The sequence below is a fragment of the Notamacropus eugenii genome, chromosome 3 (genome assembly GCF_028372415.1).
Source record: "Notamacropus eugenii isolate mMacEug1 chromosome 3, mMacEug1.pri_v2, whole genome shotgun sequence".
NCBI lineage: Eukaryota > Metazoa > Chordata > Mammalia > Diprotodontia > Macropodidae > Notamacropus > Notamacropus eugenii.
Genome location: NC_092874.1, coordinates 249,926,982 through 249,950,980, shown reverse-complemented (window position 1 = coordinate 249,950,980; position 23,999 = coordinate 249,926,982). Strand labels below are relative to the sequence as shown.

The 23,999-nt window shown below is 37.6% G+C and overlaps 1 protein-coding gene across 1 annotated transcript in view; it reads right to left on the bottom strand.

The window, feature by feature from the left end:
* Positions 1–23,999, bottom strand: part of TPH2 (tryptophan hydroxylase 2) — a 141,686-nt gene that overhangs the window by 17,459 nt on the left and 100,228 nt on the right. Inside the window, exon 9 of the mRNA XM_072650422.1 lies at positions 6,237–6,332. Coding sequence (XP_072506523.1) covers positions 6,237–6,332 — 96 coding nt within the window. The remainder of the gene's footprint in view (positions 1–6,236; positions 6,333–23,999) is intronic.

The following is a 23,999-nucleotide window of genomic DNA, read 5'->3' as shown; positions in this document are numbered from 1 at the left end:
CCTCAGAATGTTGGAGGACCATTTAGGTAGTAAGTGGCATAACTGGGATTTGATGGCAGGCTCTCTGGCACCAAATCTAGCTTATTTTCCATTAAACTCTTCTAATAGGCTTTCACTGGACTTTCTACAAGGACACACTGACAGTACTGACAGAGACAACATGGCACAATAGATGGAGAGAACTGGTCTTTAGATCAGGAGGACCCCGGCTCAAATTCTATCTCTGATATCTATTAGCTATGTGATGCTGGAACCAATCATTTCACTTCTCAGTGCTCTAGACCAGAGTTGTCAAACATGTGACTAGACACGTATGGTCCACAACAATTCTGAGTATAGCCCAAACCAGATTAAAAAGGAATTAGGAAATATTTAACAAAACATACAAAAATATAATAAAACATAAATGTTGTTAACGTATTTTTCTAAGTCAACATGTGACTGGCATAAGGGACTCATATATTATTTAGCGGCCCCCATTTCTGTTTGAGTTTGACACAAAAGCTCTAGAAAACCTTCTATGCCTGGAATTGTGGAAAAGGTATCAACATGAATTAGCAGATAGAATCCTCTCATCTAGGAGTTCAATAAAAACACAGGAACTGTCCCCATCCTCATCCTGTGGGCATAAATCTAAGGACCTCAGGGAAAAGTCCACATTTGAAGAGTTGTCTTAATCACTCAGTCCATCCTACCAGCATAAAAGGAGAGCATGGCATTCTGTGGAAACATTATTTAGGACCTTTAAAAGTACTTCATAGAATCTACCTAATCTGTGTGAGTTGCCACAATTTCAGCCTTCACAATGCCCGGATTTATACTTGCCTTTACGAGCTTTTCCATATTTATTTGGTTTATCTTTTCAAAGGTAAAAATAAGTATTGTCAAAAAGAAGAAAAAAATAGGTTATATCCCTGACTATATATTTTGCTTGCAATTCCCTCAGCATCTCTGAGGAGCTCCATCAGAGCTGCTGGGAGAGTAAACCTCCACAAGCATGCATTAAAATGTGTTAATTCCAAGGTAAACAAGTGCATTCCTGACAGCTGTGTAGAACTTAAAGCAACTCTGCTGAACCAATGTAAAGGCTACTGGCATTGATAGCTTAGCTTACAGCTGGAGCAGCATGAAATGTTTTCTCTTGAAAGGCAAGAATGTGTACAAGCTAAAAGTAGTATAGGGGACTGATGGGGAATTATATTAGGGACCACTCCAGGGAGTGGTCAGTTCAGCAGGCCAGAATCCATTCAAAGCATCTAATTTCCATCTGGGTTCATCGTTGCTACTGATATTTTTCTGAATTGTAGAAATGCTCCAAAGTAGTCATCAGAGAGACTAGAAAGTCCTTGACATTCTGAGAGAGGAAGAATAAAAATGCCCCAGAATGACATAACCGAACAATAAAATTCCAGACAATGAGAGGCAATCTGGTGTCGGGGACAGAGAGCTGGGCTTAGAACTTGGAAGATCTGCCATTCTGATCATGTGATATCCCTGTTCAACCAACTCCAGAGGCTTCCAATTAGTTCCACGATGAAACATAAATTCCTCCATTTAGCTTTTAACGCACCATATACCTTGGCCCCAAGTTATCTTTCCAATCTCATTGGACATTAAGCTCCTTTCCGCACTCTCTCTTCCTTATAGCCAAGCTAGTTCTTTCTCTTCCCTTCATCCATGACATTCCATTTTCCATCTTCATGTCTTTTTACTAACCATCTCCTATGCCAAGAATTTATCCCTTACCTCTACCTCCTAGAGTTTCTTTCTTCCTTTAAGACTTAACCCTAGAATGATCTTCCTCCTCACTCCACCTCAACTACAAATGCCCTCTCCTAGACTTATATGGAACAATTTTGTAAGTATTTGTATTTGCTAACTTTCTATTTGTACTATATTTATTTTTACGTGTGCTTCCTGTCTCCTGAATTCAAATGATAAATTTGTTGAGGGTATGGGTTGTTTCAATATTTTGTACTTATATTTCCAGCACCCATAAGGTGTCAGGCTCATAGTAGGAACTTAATATAATAAGCTTGTTGACTCATTATAAACTTACTGTAATATTCACTCTTTCTTTCTCTCTAATTCCATGGAGGTCTTGGCAGTTAGTTGGGTGGCTCAACTGGAATTGGCCCACAGCCTTCTGCCACCCAACCAACTACCAAGACCTTCATAGAATTAGTTTATTATATGCTCACTATGTACTGTGCACCCATATTTGACACAGAATTGTTTCATGGAAAGTTTCTACTGGTATTCCAAGTGTTCCATTTTATTTCTAAGGGTTGGACTTTTTTTTGCCCTCTTTCTACAATTTCTTTAATATTATCAACTATGTATTTGAAAAGAGAGTTGATGTTAATATACCAGGTGGTGGCAGGTGGTAATATTCCCAGATTTCCCTCTTTACAAAAAATTTAAGAAAGAGAAAAGGAAATTCAAAGTATACTGGGAATGTCATCTTGTGAGAGCCTCTAACATAAGAGTTACATGTGAAGATTTGAAAGTGGGAGATACAATTTTTAAATACACACCAATAAGAGGGCATTTAGAGACAGCTACATGGCACACTGGATAGAAATTTCGGGCTAAAATCAGGAAGACCTGAGTTCAAATCGAGTCTAACACTTACTAGCTATTGACCCTGGGCAAGTCACTTAATATCTGTTTGCCTCAGTTTCCTCAACTATTAAATGGGCTCCTCTTCCCTTCATTTTTTGAATTTCCCCCCGTAATTATACACTATAATTCTGGGCTAATCTTTTTTTTTTTTTTACTTGCAAAGAATAAGTAATGGATAAAACAGTAAGTAATACGTATGGTACTTTACAAAGCAACATATATGCCTTATCTCATTGGGTCTTTGCAGTAACTCCATGAATGTGTTATTATTCCCATTTCACAAATGAGAAAATTAGGACCCAGGGGCTTGAGGGACTTGTCTGAGTTAACAACAAGTCAACAGGCATTTTGTTAGTGCTTACCATGTGTCAGCACTTTGTTTTGGGAATACAAATATAAGCCAAAAACAAACAAACAAACCAGTACAAAATACTGATCAGTGACATTTAAAGAGAACTTTCAAATTTGTGGCACATATTATCTCATTTGAGCCTCTCAACCATCCTGGGAGGTAGGCAATATAGGATTAATTAGTTACATTTTCAAAATAAGAAAATTGAAACTCAGATTAGTTAAGGGACTCATCTAGGGTCACAGAACTAACACGAGGTCAGAGATAGGATCTGAACCTGGGTTTTCTTCATTCTAAGTTCCACTCTCTCTACACTGCCTCTTCAAAATAAGAAACTGAGGAATTCATACTAGAGGGACAGCTAGGTGCTACAGTGGATAGAGCACTGGGCCTGGAATCAAGAAGAACTGGATTCAAATCCAGAGTCAGATATTTACTAGCTGTGTGACCCTGGGCAAGTCACTTAACCTATTTGCCTCAGTTTCTCCATGTGTAAAATGAGCTGGAGATTGAAATAGCAAACCATTCCAGAATCATTGTCAAAAAATTCCAAATGGGGTCATGGAGAATCAGACACAACTGAATAACAACAGCAAAGAGGAGTTCAAGCTCATGTCTTCTAACTGCATGTCTAGTTCTGCTTCTACAACATCCCAGTGAAGCCACAAGGTTCAAGTGAGACAATAATGATGGATCATTTTTAATAGACTCCAAACAAATATACAGTTTAGAGATGTTGAATTTTTTTCCTTATATTGTATGATGAGAAACGATCCTCCTAATAGTAACACTGAGATCCTTCCAAGACCATGAAGCATCTTTGAAGACAGGTTATGAGATAGCAAGATATAGTGGAAGGACACTAGTCTTAATGCAGGGATTCTTAAATTTTTTATGTCACATACATCAAAAAGGTGGTCTTGTGAAACCTACGGATCCCTTCCCAGAATAATGAGCTTTTAAGAACTCATAATTGAAGGAAATGATAAATTTCAGTTAGAGTTTAGAATTTAGAGTTTAATTCTCTTTCTCTCTCTCTGTACAGTTTCATGGACTACCTGAAATCTTGAATGCCTCTCAAGGGGTCCCTAACCCTCTAACAGTAAGAAGACAAGACAGAGGTCCAGCTCTGAAAATTCCTAACTGTAGGACTGTGGATGAGGCATTTTCAATTCTCTTATCTGTAAAATGGGAACACAGGATTATTGTGAGTCAGTCAACAAGCCTCTATTAAGTAATTACTATGTATCAACCACTGTGCAAACCTGAAAATGTAAAATAAATGTGAATATTGTTGTTATGGATGTTATCCTCTACTATATTTGAAAATCAGTAATCCATGTATGATGTGTGCTGGTAAATGTTTACTCTCTGGGAGAACAAAGTATGCATGACATACTTTTAAGTTTAACTTTATTGTTAATATTTATTAACATTATTAACCTTTTCTCAATCACTTTTTTAGTGTAGACAATCAACCAAAACATAAATCAAGCCTTTATTTGAAGCATTTACTGATTTCTGAGGTGTAAATGCTTATACTGAAAATTTAACAATCAGCTTCCTGAGCCAGTATGAGTTACCTCCAGAACACACCTGGGTTTAGATAACAACTTTAAATTAATTCAATATTCAATAAACCAGAAAACTCCGTTTCCCAAAATTTCTCACTAAGTTGCATTTCTGTATGTTAAATTTCTTGATTCCAACTGGAAAATGGAGAGAATTTGCCCTACACACGAAAAGGAAAGCACTTTGCCATCTTCAAATCATTACCTAAAGTGAGTTTTTAGGATTGTATCCTAATTAACTAAATATTTGGGGAAAGGATAAATATTAGTAATAGTATCTCCCTCATAAAATTACTTTGTATTATTTTGCACATATATAAGTATGTGGAGAGGAGTGCCACTTAGTGGTTAGAGAGTTGATCCTGGAGCAATCGATATCTCTGACAGGTATTGACAGTGTCAACTGGGGTAAGTCACTTGACCTTTGAAGTCAACTCTAAAACTATGAATTTCTCCACCAAGTCAAATTCCTAAGACTATGAATTTCAAGGGGCAGCTGGGTGGCACAGCGGATAGTGCACCAGCCCTAGAGTGAAGAGGACCTAAATTTAAATCCAGCCTTAAGTACTTACTAGCTTTATGACCCTGTAAAGTCATTTAACCCCAACTGCCTCCCCTCCCATCCCCCCAAAAAAGACTATGAATTTCAAAATAAACAGAGCTCTTAATTGATAGAAGAAATTTTCTCACTGGGAACTCCCTATGAGGTAGCTAGGTGGCAAAGTGGATAGAGGCTAAGCCTGGAATCAGGAAGATATGAATTTGAATCCAGAGTGAGATATTTACCAGCTGTGTGACCCTGGGCAAGTCACTTAACTCTGCTTCAGTTCCTCATCTGTAAAATGAGCTGGAGAAGGAAATGGTAAAACACTCCAGGATCTTTGCTAAGAAAACCCCAAATTAGGTCATGAAGAGTCAGATACAAAGGAATACTAACAAAAACTTTAGTGGAAGGAACTCCTCACTGGGAGCTCACTATTCCAGCGAAATCATGAGTCTCATCCCTATCTTGTTCTGTATACTTTGTATTCACATGTGTAAATACAAATACTTCTATATGGACTGCATGCTCCCCACTGAAAAAGGAAGTTCCTTGAGGACAGGAATTATTTCATTTTTATCACTGCATGTCCCTTGCCTTGCCCAGGCATACGTAATAAATGCTTGTTGAATTTAAGTGAATTGCATTTTAAAAGCCCCAAAATATTGTGTATGTGAATTTAAAGGAAATAAATAATGGAAAAGGAAATAAATAAATTAAATAATGGAATAAAATAAAATAATGGAAAAGGAAATAAATAAATAAATTGTGTGTATGGGAATTTAAAGATAACTTTTTTTGAGGTTGCCATTTGGAAAATTGCACAAATTTTACTTTAGTAAACTAGCCTGCTCCAGTTGGCTGTTTTTTAACCTAAAAATCACAAGCACAAACACACTTGGCCTTTCTGTTGAGTGCCGCCCATTATTACTAATCTATCTGTGTCACACCATGAAAACCATAAATGCATGCCCCATTTTCCAAAGTGTAAAAAGTGAGGTCAGCACCCACATCTAAGGTGGTAAGTCTTTGGCATTAAATATTTAAGGGATATTTGCAAGTATGAATTCTCGGGCAGAAAAATCGATATTTTCCATGACCTTGAACCAACTTCCTGGGTAGGACATTTGCATGCACAGGCACGTACCTTTAATTCTCCAATGGAAGAAAGGAGTCCTGCTCCATAGGCTCGAAGCTGTCCTTCTTGTTTGCAAAGTCCAAACTCAATAGTAAAGAAATAACACTGAAAAAAAACCATACAGGAACAAAAATCAACTGAATTTGAATAGAAAGCATTTGAATATAGCAAAATGACACCCACTGGGCAGTGTTTATTTAAGATTTCCATGTTCTTTTAAATCAGTTTAAATGAAAAAACCCTTCAAGACTCTAATCTCCCATGCCTAACCATTTCCTAGATTTAGGAGTGATGCGCAGAGCTAAACCAAGTGTGAGCCAAATGGAGCTTTAATGCATGACATGAAAATTTAGAGAGCACAAAAAATTTTAATAATAAATTTCAAAGATTATGCAATTTTTTATTTTATTACATTTTAATGACCCTGGCACTCCTTCCTCAGCATAGAAACAAGTTAAGAATAATTAAATGAACTTGAAATCTACTGAATGCAATACTTGCTCCCCTTACTGTCCACCAGCAGCTTAACACCAGATTTTCTCCATGGTCTAGCCCAGAAGCTGCTCCAGTTGAGATGGGAGCCTCTCCAAAAATGATCTCATGGTGTCTCAGGGTCTCCAGCATGTGGCCCAATATTACACGATTTCTGGGACTAATTCTGAAGTTCCCTAATTACAGTTGATTTGAGGGTAGATTTCACTTTGCCCCAAACATTACTGAGCACGGAAATTACTAATTACAGTTCTGGTAAGGCTTATAAGAGCATTAGTTCCTTACATTATCAAAGATAATAGAGTAGAACCTCATTATTCTCCACATTGACCTCATTGTGGTCATATGATTTTTCCTATACTATAACAACTACACACAGAGAGAAAAATTGGGCATATTGCAATTAGCCCATAAGGTAACATTAGTCTTATCTTCTCAATAACAGTGATATAAAAGGTAACACGGAATTTAGTAAGCAGCCTGAATAAGTTCATGAGACTTGCAAACACATCTAATTTACTATGGTGATTCAACAATAAGAAAGCAACACCAACATGTTTATTGATGATCAGACTTTCTAGATTATGATTTTTATTTTGACTCATATAGCCAGACAAGAGAAGAAAAATTAGGAGGTAGAGGAGGAACAGGAAAAAGAGGAGAAGGAGAAAGAAGAAGAGGAGGAGGAAAAAGGAGGAAAAAGGAAAAGAAGAAAGAATAGGATGAGGAGGAAAATGGGGAAGAAGAGAAATGAGAAAAAGGGAGAAGAATGAGAGGGGGATGGGGAAGAAAGATCACAGGTTTACAAATCTAGAGCTGAAAAAGACTTTAGAGGTCCTCTATTAGGACCAGCTCCCAAACTGTGCTCTGTCCACGCCACTCTTGGGACACCTAAGCAAATTCACACAGACACCACCCAAGGAAAGACAATGACATCACATCTGTTGGACATTGTCCTTACTAGTAGTTTGAGGCAGCTTACAGTTTCAGCATTAGATCACTCTATGTCATATCGTTGGGAGGCTGGGTTTTGGGTGGTTGCTGTGATTTTTTTTTAAGGTAAGTTAGGAAAAATCAAGGAACAGGAAATGAGGGTGGCAGCATGCAATCTGATTCCAAGGTGTGAGGAGCTGTGTATTGCCCAGGAGGTACATAAATCCCATTGGTAAGTCATTATGGCTAACTAGGAATGAATTTTTAAAATTTTTTTTCAATTTATGTGTTACTTTTTTCAAATTGCTACTTAGGTGCCAAGTCATAAATCCTTAATAAGTTGCTTAGATCTAATTACTAAATAAATAAATGGTTACGTATTTCTTTTTTGCCTAGCAATACCATAAAAAAGATATTGATATACTAAGGGCTCCATGAATCATGAAAATTTAGGAACCTCTGAATTTAGGAAAGGCTTCATCAGCAGACTAAATTTTGAGTAATTTCCAGAAACGCAAGGAAAAGGGAGTTTCACAGTAACATAGTAGGCACTTAACAACTGTGTGTTGATTGAATGCATGTTAAAGAAATCCAAAATTAGCCCTGCTGGCTTGGAAAAGTAATCCATTAATGAGATCATGGTTCAACTAAATAAGCTAGAATTACTGCTGAAACTGTATAAACAGTTACACTTTTGCTCAGAGAGAGAAATGAGAAGTGGTGACTTTGAAGTGTAAATACTACATGGAATTAGCCAGGTTCTGCCCTAGTAATGATAGATAGTGCAAAAACTCTTGAGATAAAGGGAAAGAATAATTATTTCCAACCATTAGTAACTTGTTCCACATTCCAATTAACATGCGAAGTTAATTGACCCTTAGTTTATTTTTGAATATTTTATTCTCCTAATCAAAATGACATGATAAGGATAATCACCAACCAGTTGTGGAACCCCAGGCTCTATCCTGAAGGAGAGTCAGGTTTATTTCTAATGGAATAATCCTTTTGGGATACTCCTCCAACTTGTACTCACATTCACAGACAGGGTGACTGCCACCTTAAGTTCAGTGGGTAATACCAGTGTGTCAGTACTCTTCTCAGCATGCTCCCCATTAAGAATCAGTCAAAATTAGCTCTTAGTGAAGGAATTTTCCAAGATAGCAGCATAAGAAATAGTCACTACCAAACGTGCTTTCCCCATAAACTTACTGGTTTATACTGTCCCACAAATCCACAGAGCATCCAAGGGAAGAATGATCGCAAACTTAATACAATATTAAAGTACGCAGACAGGATATACATGTGACCAAGGCAACTCGCAACTCCTGGTAATTCAGAGCCTAAAAGTCTTTTCTCTTTGTAAAGTCTTCACACAAGTTCCCTTTTGTTACAGTATCTGTACTGGGAAGTTTGCAGAAACTCTGAGGGTCTTCCCCTCCCAAATTGATTCTTTTGGGAACACAGGCTACGCCATCTTTTGTCTCACTTCTAACCTAGCATTCGACTACTGAATGGGAGTTGCCTCAGACAAACTAAGACCTGGGAAAAACCTTAGCTTAAAAATGCCATGGTTCCTCATTACATCCTGAGCCATCCCCAGTCATCTTGACTTATGTCTTGCCACTGGAGTCTGATGACCCTGGAGGAGAGAGTGAGGCTGATGACTTTGCACAACTCTGCCTCACTTAACTCCATTCACTTGCAAGTGAAAACAAGACCCTCCTGATGTCATTGGTCTCCTTTGAGAATGATGGATCGAAATCAACAAAATAGTGCTCAGTTGGGATCCTGAGGTCTATTCCTCTACACAGATTGGCTCTCAATCGTTAAGGCTAGCCTTCTCTTCAGTCCCTAATCAATTCTCTTTTTTTCTGCCAGGCATTACAGTCCTCAGTACTTCTAACTTTCTAGAGTAATTACTTTTCTGTATCTATGTCTATCTGAAATGTGCATCTCTGCTCCCTCAAATGTGCCTCAAACTCTCTTACACAAACTCTCTAACTGTAGCTTAAGGCATCTCTCTCTGGGTAAGTCACTGCTCCACATCATGACCAATAGGTTGGGATGTGGAGATAAATCATCTCCTCTTCCCTGTGAGGGGTCTCTTCCCCATAATACTCCAGAACCTACAATCCAAGGTTTAACTGTTTTTCATTTTGTTTTTCTCTTTTTAATTTAATTTTTTTAAGTTCAGACTGAAAGTCCCCAAAGGGGACTAGATTTTTTGCTCAATCAATGACTTTGCTCCCTTCCGACTCAGTTTTTCATACTCTACATAGGGATCACTGTGTGTGGCCACAATATTACTGTTATTTTAACACCTCATTACCACTTTGAAATTGTTTGATCAGTGATTAAGTGATATAACTACATCAATCAAATTATCGGAGGTGGGAGGGGGAGAAATCACATTCCCCCCCCCCATCTTACATAATTTGGGCTATGCCCAAATGCCCTCTTTTACGTGATGCTTTCTGTAAAAGTATTTTTTACCATATGCCCTGCTTCTGCACTCATTACATCCCACAGTCATTGCAGCCTGAACTTCTGATTTACCCCAAGGACCCTTGGGTCTTACCATTCATTCCATTAGTATGCCCTTGGGCTTCTGGGACATTCCATCAGACATGTAAGCTGAATTTATATGCATTATCCCTCTGAATTAAGAGTGTGAGCTCCTTGAGAACAAGGGTCACCTAGATTTCCTCTTTGTATCCCCAGTGCTTATCACAAGGCTTGGCACATTGTTTTCGTTGAGCCCGTTTTGGGGTTTTCTTGACAAACATACTAGAGTGGTTTGCTATTTCCTTCTCCAGTTCATTTTACTGATGAGGGAACTGAGGCAAACAGGCTTAAGTGACTTGCCTAGGGTCACGCAATCAGCAGGTGTCTGAGGCTGAATTTGAACTCAGTAAGGCCAGTCTTCCTGACTCCAGGCCCAACGCTCTATCCACTGCACCACCCAGGTACACATGGCCTGTGGTAAAGTACTTAATAAATGCCTTTTCATTTTTTAAATTTTGTCAGCAGAGGGACTTCAGAGTGCAGATAGAACCTCTCCATCAAAGTAAATCTCAACCCTATCTAAAACATGGAATCATAGAGCTACCTAGGTGCCCCTGGTACATAATAAATACTTAATAAACGCATTTTCATTGATTTTTGTCAGCAGAGGAACTTCCGAGTGTAAAACCTCTCTCTCCACCAAAGCAGATCTCCCCCATCTAAAACATGGAATCATAGAGCTAAAGTTGCAAGGAATCTTAGCTGTCATTTAACCTAACCTCCCTTTTATACAGGTAAATAAACCAAGGCCCACTCAGGGACACACAGACAACAAATGACAAAACTGATATTGGAACCCTGGTCCTATGACGCCAAATTCAGGACTCTAAAATCTAACAAACTATTATTGGATATACATAAAGGGTGAGTGACTTGCCCATGGTCACATGGCTGATAAGCATCCAGGCAGAATTTAAACACAAGTCATCTTGTCTCCAAGCCCAGGTCACTATCTACTATGCCAGATTGCCTCTATGTGATTACTGTGAAGGAAAAATGTGCTACGAAAAAATTTTAAAAACCCACAGCATCCTATTGCCCAGAACCAACCCTGGGTCTGTCCTACAAAAGAGTTGGCATGTTACAAAGTACAAAGACAGGAATGGAGCCAAATGGCATGCTTCATGATCCAAATCAAAACAGTCTGAGCTAACCTTAGAGGAAATCTGGTTAAAAATTCCCACTGAGACCTTCAAACACATTTAAAACTTCATCTTCATTTTAAGTCATGCCTGCATACCTGTTAGTCAGGGGCAAGTCTCAAAAGGTCAGCACTCAGACTGAATCAAGATTCAGCATCAAAGGTATCACCCACAATACCTTTGGTCTCTGCATTTCTATAATAGGCCAGTATCTCGGGAAATAGATACCATATGACTTCCCGTCCATCTCTCAAAAAGGCTCCTGGAACCCATACCTGTTCTGGGAGGCATTCCAGCAACTGTGACCTTCCACCCCTCACTCCATCTGCTGATTTCTTATCTGCTTTTTCCTTCAGCACCTCTCCTGCTGCTCCCCACTCCCAGCAGACCTTTCAATATCTCCTTCCTGGGCCCTCCCTCCTTTGAGAAGTAGATATTTTGCCAAAAGAGTGTCTTTCCATTTGCGAGTTCCATGTATGCTAACTGATGAAAGGAGATATTAAAATTCCAGTAATAAACAGTACCTGAAGTTAATGAGTCAATAAAACGTGTATGATTATCTTGCTACATGCCACATTCTGACATCTCTGTCTCTGCTGCCAGTAAAAACCCAGACTTCCGAGTCTCACAGACAGGACAATCAAGGAGAAGTCAAGCTAGAATTGCTGATGCCCCAAGTTTTGTTCAGGTTTAGACTTATACCTGTTCAGTCCAGCTGAAAAACAAAGGAAAGCGCTAAATGAGAGGATCCCTGCTGTCCCTTTTAGTCCTAAGATTTCAGGATAAGTGAGGAATATTTTAAAGGGCTGCCTTTTCCCCAAACTCCTCTTTATATCCAATATTTCTTTCTTTTGACATCATCTGAGAAGGGGCATAGACTCTATATACGGTTGTGATTTCACTGGTGTCCCAGTGAGGACCCCTACCTTCTTAGGTCAGTATCTTCTCTGCTGCTGAGTCTTAGAAAGTTGGCTAGAGTACTAGAGAGGGGAACTGATTTGCCCAGAATCACACAGTTAGAGTCATGGGCAAGACTTGAACTCAGAGCTGCCTGGCTTTCAGGACAGCTCTTTGTCTATGGTGCCATGTTGCCTCAAAAACTAGCATTGCAGAAGGAATATCCTTCAGGTTTTCAAGAACTCCGTACCTTGCAAACCCCAAGGATGGCCAAAAGACCATATCTAGTATTTGACCACTAATATAAACATGAGATTAGGAAGAATGTTTAGCTTAATGACACACCCTCTCCTCATTTAACTCTGAACATTCCCAGATTCTCATGTTTCACATGAAATTTGTTTCTATTACATGTGGGATGGAAGAGAGAAAGGGGAGAGACAGAATCACTTACAGAAATTAGATGAAGAGGACATGGAGATGGAGATGGAGACTCCTAACTTAATAACCCTATTTCATAGTGCATTACTATAATCACAGGCATGTGCTGACGTTCTGTATGTTTAAATAAGAAAATGAAATAGATCACCCAATGCTGCCATCTTCAGATCATTACTTGGTAATTCATTACCAGCATAACTGAAAAGTAACCTATTCAAAAGGGGGGATCCAGAGAGTTGGGGAAACTGGGTATGACCACACAAGGGAGACCACATTTGGCAAAATACCCAATACCCAAGTACCATATTTGGGGCAATACAACAGAGACTGTGAATTATACAACCAAGTTTCCATGCAACAAGATAATGTGACTTCTTCTGGGGATACTTGCTGAGACAATAACTTAACATTCAGATGCCCCCTGGAGAGTTCTCTTCTCTGACTGCTTCCATTCAAACCCCAATAGAAAAATGTATACAAAGCTTTCCCTAAACTTCATCTTACACTAAAAGCTAATAGGTAACATTTATATGATTCTTGTTATGTAATAAGCACTGCATAATTATAATTTCATTTGATCCTCGCAACAAGTCTGTGAAGTAAGTGTGGTTATTATCCCCATTTTATAGATGGGGAAACTGAGGTCACAGAGAGGTTAAGTGACAGTCTCTGAGACAGAACTGGACTCAGTGGAACTGGTTTGCTAGATTGCAGAGTACTGAAGGCAGAAACTGCTTTCTATCTCTTTTTCTCTCTTCTTGGTACTTAGAGTAGCCCTAGGCAGAAAGTAATATGTTAAATTCTAGTACAAATGAATGAAAAACAGTAAGGCAGGAATGGACAATATATCTTGTCTTCCTTTTCTCTCCTCTGACTTTTGAAAAGTCACAGTTTCAAAAATATAATCTTTAGGCATTTTTGGAAAGGAAGATTGGATTTTGAAAGAAGAAACAAGTATAGTGACACCTCTCCTATCTAGAACTTAGCAGAGAGACCTAGAAAGCAAGCCTCTAAGCAGGCCAAATAGACATTATTATCTTTTCCTTTAAATTTATGCTTTTCTGAGAGGATGGAACCTGAAGTCTTCTCTTAGCACTATATTGCTCTTCCTTCACATGAAACACTAAAGAACTTAGACATTTGACTTCTACCCACTGAGAATTAGAGAAGCAAGGTCTATCATGAGTAATAGTTATCATAATAAAAATAACAATAACTAGAGTTAATATAGGATTTTAAGGCTTGCAAAATGCTTTATATATTATCTCATTTGATATTCACAACAAATCTATAAGGTAGTTATTAGTATTTGTCCCATTTTACAGACAAAAAAGCTGAAGCAAGCAGAGGTTAAGTGATTAGCCCATAGACACACAGCTAATAAGTATGTGAGGCAGGTTTTGAACTCAGATCTCCCAGACTCCAGCTCCAGAACTCTATCTACTGTATCACCTAGCTATCTGATAGGCACACTAACAAGTTACAGAAAACAAGAAAAACTCTAAAAGGCAGACACAAGATCTTTAAAACTGGAGCAATCTGGGGCTATTTTACAGAGACAAATAGCCCTACATATCTCATTTGTTCCAAAGGGCATCAGTGTGTTAGAGTACAATATAGTCATAGATTCTTAAGCTCTTTGACAGATGAGATTGTTTCATTCTTGATACTCTTATCTCAAGCATCTAGCACAATACCTAACACATAGTAGGTACTTAATACTTATTGACTTGTTGATTGACAATGATCCTGAGTCATCAAGAAAATGTTTATAAAGTGGAAAATCAGATAGGACCACAGATATTGTCTAGCCAATCAATTAACAAGCATGTATTAAGCACCTACTGTGTACCAGCCACTATCTACCATCCTTCAAGTCTTCCTAACTCCAAGTCCACTGCCCTACCTACTATGCTATTCATTTTTTATGCTATATCACCACACTCCTTCTCTATGTTCAATACACTTTGAGAAGTCATGGAACTTTTGACCCAAATATCTCAGTGCTAGGTACATAACTCCAGGGAAATCAAACAAAAAAAGAAAAGCTCCATATATACCATAATATTCATAGCACTCTTGTGGTAGCAAAGAGCTAGAAACAAAGTATGTGCCACCTTTGGGGAAATAGCTAGACAAATTAAGAGTAACTAAGTGGTACAGTGAATAAAGTGCTGGGCCTGGAGTCAGGAAGACCTGAGTTCAAATTTCACCTCAAATCTAATGGTGCGACCCGGTTTGCCTCAATTTTTTCATCTATAATAAAATAAACTGGAGAAGGAAATGGCAGAACACTCCAGTATCTTTGACAAGAGAACTCTAAATGGGATTATGAAGAGTCAGTCACAAGTATAAATGAAACTAAACAAATTTTGGTACATTAATATAATAAAATAATACTGTGATATAAGAAATAACAACTATAGAAAATTCAGTGACACATAGGAAGATTTATATGAACCGATACAAAGTGAAGTAAACAGAACCAGGGGAAAAAATGTACCCCATAACAGCAACAACGCAAACAGAAAGAACAATGAAATGAAATTGAATACCACGTAATTATAATGCTCAAACTTGCTGAAGAGCTCTTGGGAGAAGAGCTTGAATAGATATGCCTGACTCCTCTCATTGCAGAGTTTGGGGATTATGTGTGTGAAATATTGCATGTTATGTCAGATATAATCAATATATGTGTTAGTTTTACTGACTTGCCTTCCTTCCTTCTTTCTCTCTGAATCTTTACTACAAGAGATGACTCACTGGGTGGGGAAGGAAGTAGAGATATGGGAAATAGAACATGATGCAAAAACAAAAGACTTCAATAAAATACATTTTAAGAACTATAAAAGGAGACAGGCAAATACATAACATTTTTAGAAACACTTACAAATTCTTAAAATAACATTTTTTGCTCTTTACAGAGATTTTGAGTAGCTGAGGTTTCCTTGTACTTAACCTAAAATAAATTTCCTATAATTCTGTTGTTACCTTCCCAAAGTCTCTTATATAAAGAATAACATAATTTATATTTACAAATGTCAAAGAGAAAAAGAAGAGTCTGGGGTTCAACTCTAATCTACAACATGGATTCATTGGGTTGACAAGTACAGCTTTTTTAATGATGTCGAGGGATTTCTTCCCCCTGAAGCAAGTCTTTTTTTATTTTTATACCAACATTCTTCTGGTGATCGTGTATGGCTGTAGGCCATGGAGCCTCCAAAGACTTGAAATTAAGGTTCTTCCAGAGGTGAATGGAGGGGCATATAGTGGGTGTGAGCACCCTAAGATACCTTATAAAGAAGGAAGTAGGAGAAGTTTTTCTAAAGCATTTTATCAGAGAGAAAAATAAAATGAACATTTATATAACATCATTATGTACCAGAAACTGTGCTAAGCACTTTATAAATATCGTCCCAACAACTCTGGCAGGTAGGTATTATTATTATCCCCATTTTATAGATGAAGAAACTGAGGCAAACAGTTTAAATCACTTACCCACGGTCACACAACTATTAAGTCAGTCAAATAATATTTAATAAGTGCTTACTATGGACCAGGCACTGGGGAAACACAGAAGAGAAAAAATATGGTCCTTGCTCTCAAGGAATTCACATTCTAATGGAGGTACCACATGAAAACTTAGCAACACACAGTATATCCCCAATGTAGAAGGTAATCTAAGAGGGAAGGCATTGAGAAGGCTCAGGGTAGAGGGAGAGAAGGAACCAGGAAAGGCTTTTTTTGCAGAAAGTGATCAATTAATAACCTAGTCATTACTTAGTCCCTGAAAGGACAATGTCATACACACACACACACGCACGCACACACACACACACACACACATATTATGCCATAGTGTCATAAATTCTACCATTACACATTCATAACTTTGAGTTCTTTCTGTACCTTTTGCAAATATCATCTCATTTGATCCTTACAACAATCCTGTGAGATAGGTGCTCCTATTATCCCCTTTTTACAGATAGAGAAACTGAGACTGAGAAGTTAAATCACTTGCCCAGGACCACCTTGTTGGCAAGCAGTCTAAGGTGGAATTTGAGATCAGGTCATCCTGATGGTTCTGCTCTCTACCAGATCCCTAGATTAACCTCATTTATTAGAGCTTTCCTTCCTTCCTTCCTTCCTTCCTTCTTTCTTCTTTCCTTCCTTTCTTTCTCTTTTCTTTCTTTTTTTGAAAGCCTCTATAATAAATACCACTCGTGTTGAGAGCTGTCCTTCTTTGCTTCCTTTTAAGTTTTCTTTTGTTTTCTGCTGTGCTTTGTTCTTTCCTCCCTTCTTTCCCCTCCCCACCAAGGCTACAATTAAGTGCAGATATCATTATACATAGATATGTATAGATACATAGATATATAGATAGATAGATATGTACACATATACATATACATATATACAGTCATAAACTTTCCTTAACAAATTCTAGTACTGATTTTTGTCTTCATGTTTGTTCATATCTCTTATTTCCTATCCCTTCTGACTCCTCTACTTTACTTCTACCTGCTCCCTTGCTCCCTTATTACTTACCCTACACCCCCACCCAAGGATCCTGTCCTTATCCTCCCATTCCTATTAATCTAAACACCATTCTATACTCTCCTTTGACCTATTTCCTCATCCTCCCCTCTAAAGATCCTTCCCTTATCCTCTCTGCCCTCCCTTATCCTTTCTACACTCCCTATCCCTTTAGCATTTTGTTTCTTTCTGAATTTAGAAGACTTTTATACTCATATATATATATATATATATATATATATATATATATATATATATATATATATATATATATATATATATGGATTGTTCCCTCTTGAACCCACTCTCTATGAAAGTGGGCTTCCAGAACTTCAAGCCTTCCTCCCCCATCTAATTCCTCTGTATCAGTTCTTCCTCTCGCTCCTCATTTGTATAAAATAATTACTCTTTATAGCTGTTCCTAAGCAGTTTTACTTTTTAAAATTATACCAAACTCACATCTACCCCAATATTTCTTACTAACCACCCAATTACTAATAACAATCTTAGACATACTTTTTACTTTTACATACATGAAAGGTAAACAGTCCATCCTTATTGAAGTGCCTGGATATTAGTCTTTAGTATGTACCATATATTTCTTTTGAGTCTTTTTTGTCAAATTGTCTATTCAATTCAGATGGGATTTTTTAAACAAAATCCTGAAAGTCTGACAATTCATTAAATGTCCATTTTTTTTCATTCAGAATTATGCTAAGCTTTGCTGGGTATGATAGGCTTTCCTTTCAACTTGAGTTAGGAAAGCAGTATTGTTCACTTAGAAAAGGTTTCAAGACAGAAAGATAAGAGGTCCTATTAGGAAGATTTGTCTATTTCAAAAGTTCTACTGGATCTAACACTGAATAAAAATAATAAGGGGATGAAAGTCCTTAGAAACCATTGAAAGATATTTCTCAGCCTTCCTAAAACCACTGACCCTCCAAGTGGCACTTAGCCTTCTATGATGGAGAGAATAACTATCATAACAAAACTATATTGCACATTTAGAGAGTCTTCTAGGTAGCACAGGTGATAGAACACTCTACTTGGAGTCAGGAAGACTTGTGTTTAAATCTTGCCTCAGACTCTTACCACTGGGTGGCCCTGGTCAAGCCACTGCTTAATTTCATCCTCTATAAAGTGAGGATATTAATAACTTTACCATACAGGTTAGTTGTGAGGACTAAACTAGATAACATTTGTAAAGGACTTTGCAAACTTTAACGTACTATAAAAATGCTACGTATTGTTATTATCATTACTGTAAGATATACAGAGGGACAGCTAGGCAGCACAATGAGTAGAGCACCAAGCCTGGAGTCAGGAGTCTTTATCAGGAAGACAAATCCAGCCTCGGACACTAGATGTTTGGCCCTGGGCAAGTCCCTTAACCCTGTTTGCCTCAGCTTCCTCATCTGTAAAACGAGCTGGAGAAACCAAGGAAGTCCCAAAAGGGGTCACAAAGAGTCAGACACAACTAAAACAACTGAACAGCAGCAACCATGAAAGGCATATAAAACACTTGGCTCACAAGTCTATGCAGCATCTAATGGGGGTCTCATTATACTCATTTTACAAATGAGAAAACTGCGACTCCAAAAGGAGCAGAAATTTGCCCACGCTTGCCCAGCTGGCTAGCGTCAGGGCAAGAAATCGAACCCAAGTCTCCTAGCTTCAGAACCCTTTTTCTATTCCCATTGCTCCAGTACAATCTAGAGTAGTAACGGTATTTTGGGTATCACTGTCACTTAATAAACTGTGACCCTGAAAAGCAAAGAGAATACACAATTTAGTAGGTAAGAATTGCTGTAGAATAAAATAAAACAGAAAAGCCCAAGCTCTGAGGAAACATTATACCAAACCTTGTGGAAAATTGATGATCAAATGTGAGAGCAACATGGAGCGGGGGAAAGCATCAGCAGAAAGCAGCCTTTATTGAAGAATGCGTTGATGTAGGCGGTTTTCCACTGAAATGTTTGGTCAGATTTTTGTTTGTGTTTTTTAACTGCTATATCTTTTTAGAGGCTTTCAAGAATAAATGGATAATTTTGCTAAAATGCCCTCTGGCTATTTTGGTTTTATAGCCCTTCTTGGGCCTATCTGAGAGCATTCCCAACTTCAAAGAAAGCTGCTGGACTGAGTTATCATTTAACTGGGATTGAGAATGACATGAGCCTTTCATGGTAAGGGAGAAGAAAAGGAAAGGAAAAGATTCCCCTAGCCCCTCTCCACCCCCATTAGAGTGTGTCTGACGGCATAAGTATTAAGGAAAGGATTAAGCAGAGTGCCTGCTTGTTAAGAAAAACAAACTATTAGTGCTAGAAAGTTAGACTTAGGAGAAAATTTCCATAATTATCCTCTCAATCAGCTTTCCACCCTGCCTAGGTAGCAGAATCAGAGATAGATGGTGATCTACACCACCGCAACCACAATAATAATAGGATATTTCACTGGTGTAACTAATGATGATGACGAGGATGATGATGAGGATGAGGATGGTGATGATGAGGATGAGGATGGTGATGATGAGGATGATGATGTGGTAGTAGTAGTGTTTACAGAGTGCTTTAAAATTTATAAAGCATTTACATATGTAAGCTCGTGTAATGCCTACAAAAACCCCGCAAGGCAGGGAAAACTGTTGTCTCCATTTTTGATTAGTTGTCTTTTTCACTTGTGTCCAACTCTTTATGATCCCATTTGGGATTTTCTTTTTTTTTCCCAAAGTAATCTGTGATTTTTTTATTTAGTGTTTTATTTTTCCCCAGTTACACATAAAAATAGCTTTAATATAAATTTTTAAAACTTTGCATTCCAAATTTTCTCCCTTCCTCCCTCCCCAACTCCCCTCATTGAGAAGGCAAGCAATTTGATAAGTTACGTATGTGTAGCCATGCAAAAAATTTCCATAACAGTCATGTTATGGAAGAAAACATTGACCTCCCTCCCCCCCCAAAAAAAACCTCCAGAAAAATAAAGTAAAAAAACAAACTTCAATCTGCATTCAGACATCATCAGTTCCTTCTCTGGGGATGGATAGCATTTTTCATCATAAATCCTTCAGCACTGTCTTTGATTGTTGCATTATGAGAAAAGCTAAGTCATTCACAGCTCATCATCTTACAATATTGCTGTTACTTTGTACACATTTTGCATCACCTCATGTAAATCTTTCCAGGTTTTTCTGAGAGCATCCTGCTCATCATTCATTATAGCACAATAGTATTCCATCATAGTCACATATCACAACTTGGTCAGCCATTTCCCAATTGATGGGCATCCCCTCAATTTCCAATTCTTTGCCACCATCAAAGAGATTCTATAGATATTTTCACACATATAGGTCCTTTTCCCTTTTGTTTTTTATCTCTTTTGGGATACAAACCTAGTAGTGGTATTGCTAGATTAAAAGGTTTTATAGTCTTTGGGGCATAGTTCATTTGGGGTTTTCTTGACAAAGATAATGGAGTTGTTTGCCCTTTCCTTCCCTATTTTACAGACAAGGAAACTGAGGCTAAGGACCTGAAGTGACTTGCCCAGAGTCACATGACTAGGAAATGTCTGAGGCAGAATTCAAACTCAGCTCTTCCTCGCTCCAAGTCAGCACTCCCAAGTGAAGAACCACCCTCTGCCCATGTAGATTGGCAACTTCCCTTGGACTTCTAGTCTCAGAGAGCTACTGAAAAGGCTGAAAACTTACCTGACTTGTCTAGAAACACATAGCTAATATGTATCAGAGTCAGGACGTGAACCCAGGTATTCCTAGCTGGGAGGGCAGTTTCTGCTCACTATAAACTCAGTGTCTCATAACAATAACATGGACAACAAGGACGACTGCTTCCAAGCCCAGTTGTAACCCTGGTCAACTGGGCTCTTACAATGCCATTGATGGTATTAGCACCTTGTTCTGTGTGATGAGACTACTCCAAATCTAAGAATTAGATGAAGTGGCATACTTCTGAAGGCTGACAATACTCATAAACATTGTGATTATAAGCTTGACACAGAGGACAGAGGAATGAGTGGTGATTCATCATTCTGATAGCATAAAAAGTGGAGATACATCAGAACAAATCAGAAATATCCATATCCTAGCCTGCCAGTGGGTCTGCCTGCTTCAGATCTCTCCCCACTCCAGTCTGAGCTCCATTCAGCCACCAGGTGCTTTCCCTAAGTCTAGATTAGATAAAATAAGAATAGAAATTGGAATGATACTGAAATTTGAAGAGGGAAAACCTTTAAGATTCTAAGGTCACTAAAAATCTCCACTTAATACAAAGTCCAGAAATTATACCTCATAATGAATTGGGTGACAAGAATAACATTAGCTCAAATGATTTTGAAAAGAATATGTGCCCACTTAGAATGGAATTCCAAAAAGTCCATATAACTGCATGAATCCAACTAGCGGAAAGACATTGGACCTAGACCTATGATTTCACTGTCATGGATAACTTCTGGATAAAAAACCTCTCTCTACCAATGCAAGCCAGTACTTTCCTTACAATTTAAAGTCTTAGAGAATTGATTTATTGTTTTACTGATCATTTGGTCTTGAGAATGTGATAAAGAAAATATTAATAATGAAGATTAAACTTAAAAGTATGTTCTAATGGGTACATTTTTTAGCGAGCTGGTTGTTAAATATTTACCAGCACAACCATTCACAGTGGGTGAATTCACAAATGAATGCCTTCTTCTATAATATTTGACATAAAGTTTTAAAATATTTCAAGATCTGAACACAACAGTAGATGTGGTGGTTATCACCACTGTAAGAATTTTATACACACACATATGTAAATATGTATGTATACACAGACATACATACATACACATATGTGCACATATAAATATATAAGCTTTGTTAAGAAAGGTGGGATTGGGCTTGCATCTGAGAGAAAGCAGGAAAAGTGCTTTGCTAGTAATTTATGCAGCACTGTGATGCTCTTGAGCCAATACTTAAGGATCTTCTCTGGCTCTACCACTCCAGCTTTGTAGAGAAGTTTGAGTTTCAGTCATCTTCCTTGATGTCAATGTTCTTTCACTGATTACATTAATGCTGTAAAAGCCATCTGATTGTTACTTGATCCAACTTGTTTTTTGTTATATTAGTCTTCTATGTAAATGACCAAAAATATTATATATGCATATATTTATATATAATATGTATAATATATAAATATATTCATATTCAAATTTATATATGTAAATATGTAACAGTCTAAACATATAAAATGACAGTATAACATCCATAAAATGTACATGTATAAAACATATGTTACATATAAAATAACAAATTATGTTACCAAAAGATAAGAAGACCAGCAAACCTTCCAAAGATATGTTAATGTCCTTTATACAAAGGGGCACCTAGGTAGCACAATGGGGCATAGAGTCAGGAAGACTTGAATTCAAATCCAGCCTCAGATACTCACTAGCTGTGTGACCCTGGGCAAGTCATTTAACCCTGCTTGCCTCAGCTTCCTTATCTGTAAAATGAGCTGGAGAAGAAAATGGCAAACCACTCCAGTATTTTGCAAAGAAAATTTCAAATGGGACGATGAAGAGTTGGAATGACTGAAACAACTCAACAACAACAACAACTTTATACAAATCATTCACTAAATTCAAGAAAAATATTTTAAATAGATGTCACCTTACCAAATACTCATCATCTGCAAGTTTTCAAGATACAAATAGAGCTAGTAGAAGAAATCAAAAACCTATGAGAACAGGATGAGCGACATGTCATTCCTGTTATCTTGTCTGCTGCTGTATCAAGGACGCTTTCAGGGAATCTAGAAAAGATGAGGTTATATCTTCATGCTCTTATTCAGCTACTCCAGAAAACAGTTATTTTATTCACCTACACAATAGGACATTAAAAATAAAAGGATAAAATCAGGCTAGCAACTTAACTTAAGACTGTTAAGATCCAATCATGATCAATAACAATTATAGAATGAAATGGTAGAACCTGTGTAACCCATGAATACAGGCTTCAAAGATGTGATACCTACCAAATTCCTAGCAAAACATGAGCTTATGGTTAGAAATACACACACACACACACATCACAGATACATACACAGACAGATATAATCAACAGGTTGAATTTAGAAGGATTTATTTTGAGATCTGTATTTGCAGTATGAGGATTTGACATCTCTCAGTCCGTGGAAGTTCTTGAACTTTTCGCATTAGGATTAGGGAAGTCAGGAGGTGCAGATAAGAAAGAGATAGCTCCAGGTATTGAGGACAGTCAATGGAAATGCACTGAATCCAGAGATGGAGTGTCTTGTGGGAGTAACAGGAGACTAGAATGAATGGATTGTAATGAAGGAGTATAAGGTGTGAGAAGGCTGGAAAGGTGAAAAGTCAAAAGGGTTTTAAAAGCCAAAGAGAGGATTTTCTATTTGATTCTAGAGGCAACTGGGAGTGACTAGAGTTTATCAAATAAGGGATTCATGTGTACTTTACAAAGATCAGTTTAACAGCTACCAGTAATAGATAGATCAAACAAAGTTTTTGAGAATGGGAAAACAAGTTAGAAACTTTCCCACTAAGATCAGGAGTGAAGCAAGGATATTCATTATCATCACTATTATTCAATATTGTACTACAAATGTCAGCTATAGCAATAATAGAAGAAAAAGAAATGGAAAGAATTAAAATAGGCAATAAGGAAGCAAAACTCACTTTTGCATATATCATGGTATACTTAGAGAATCAAATAAAAAACTAGTTGAAATAATTAACAACTTTA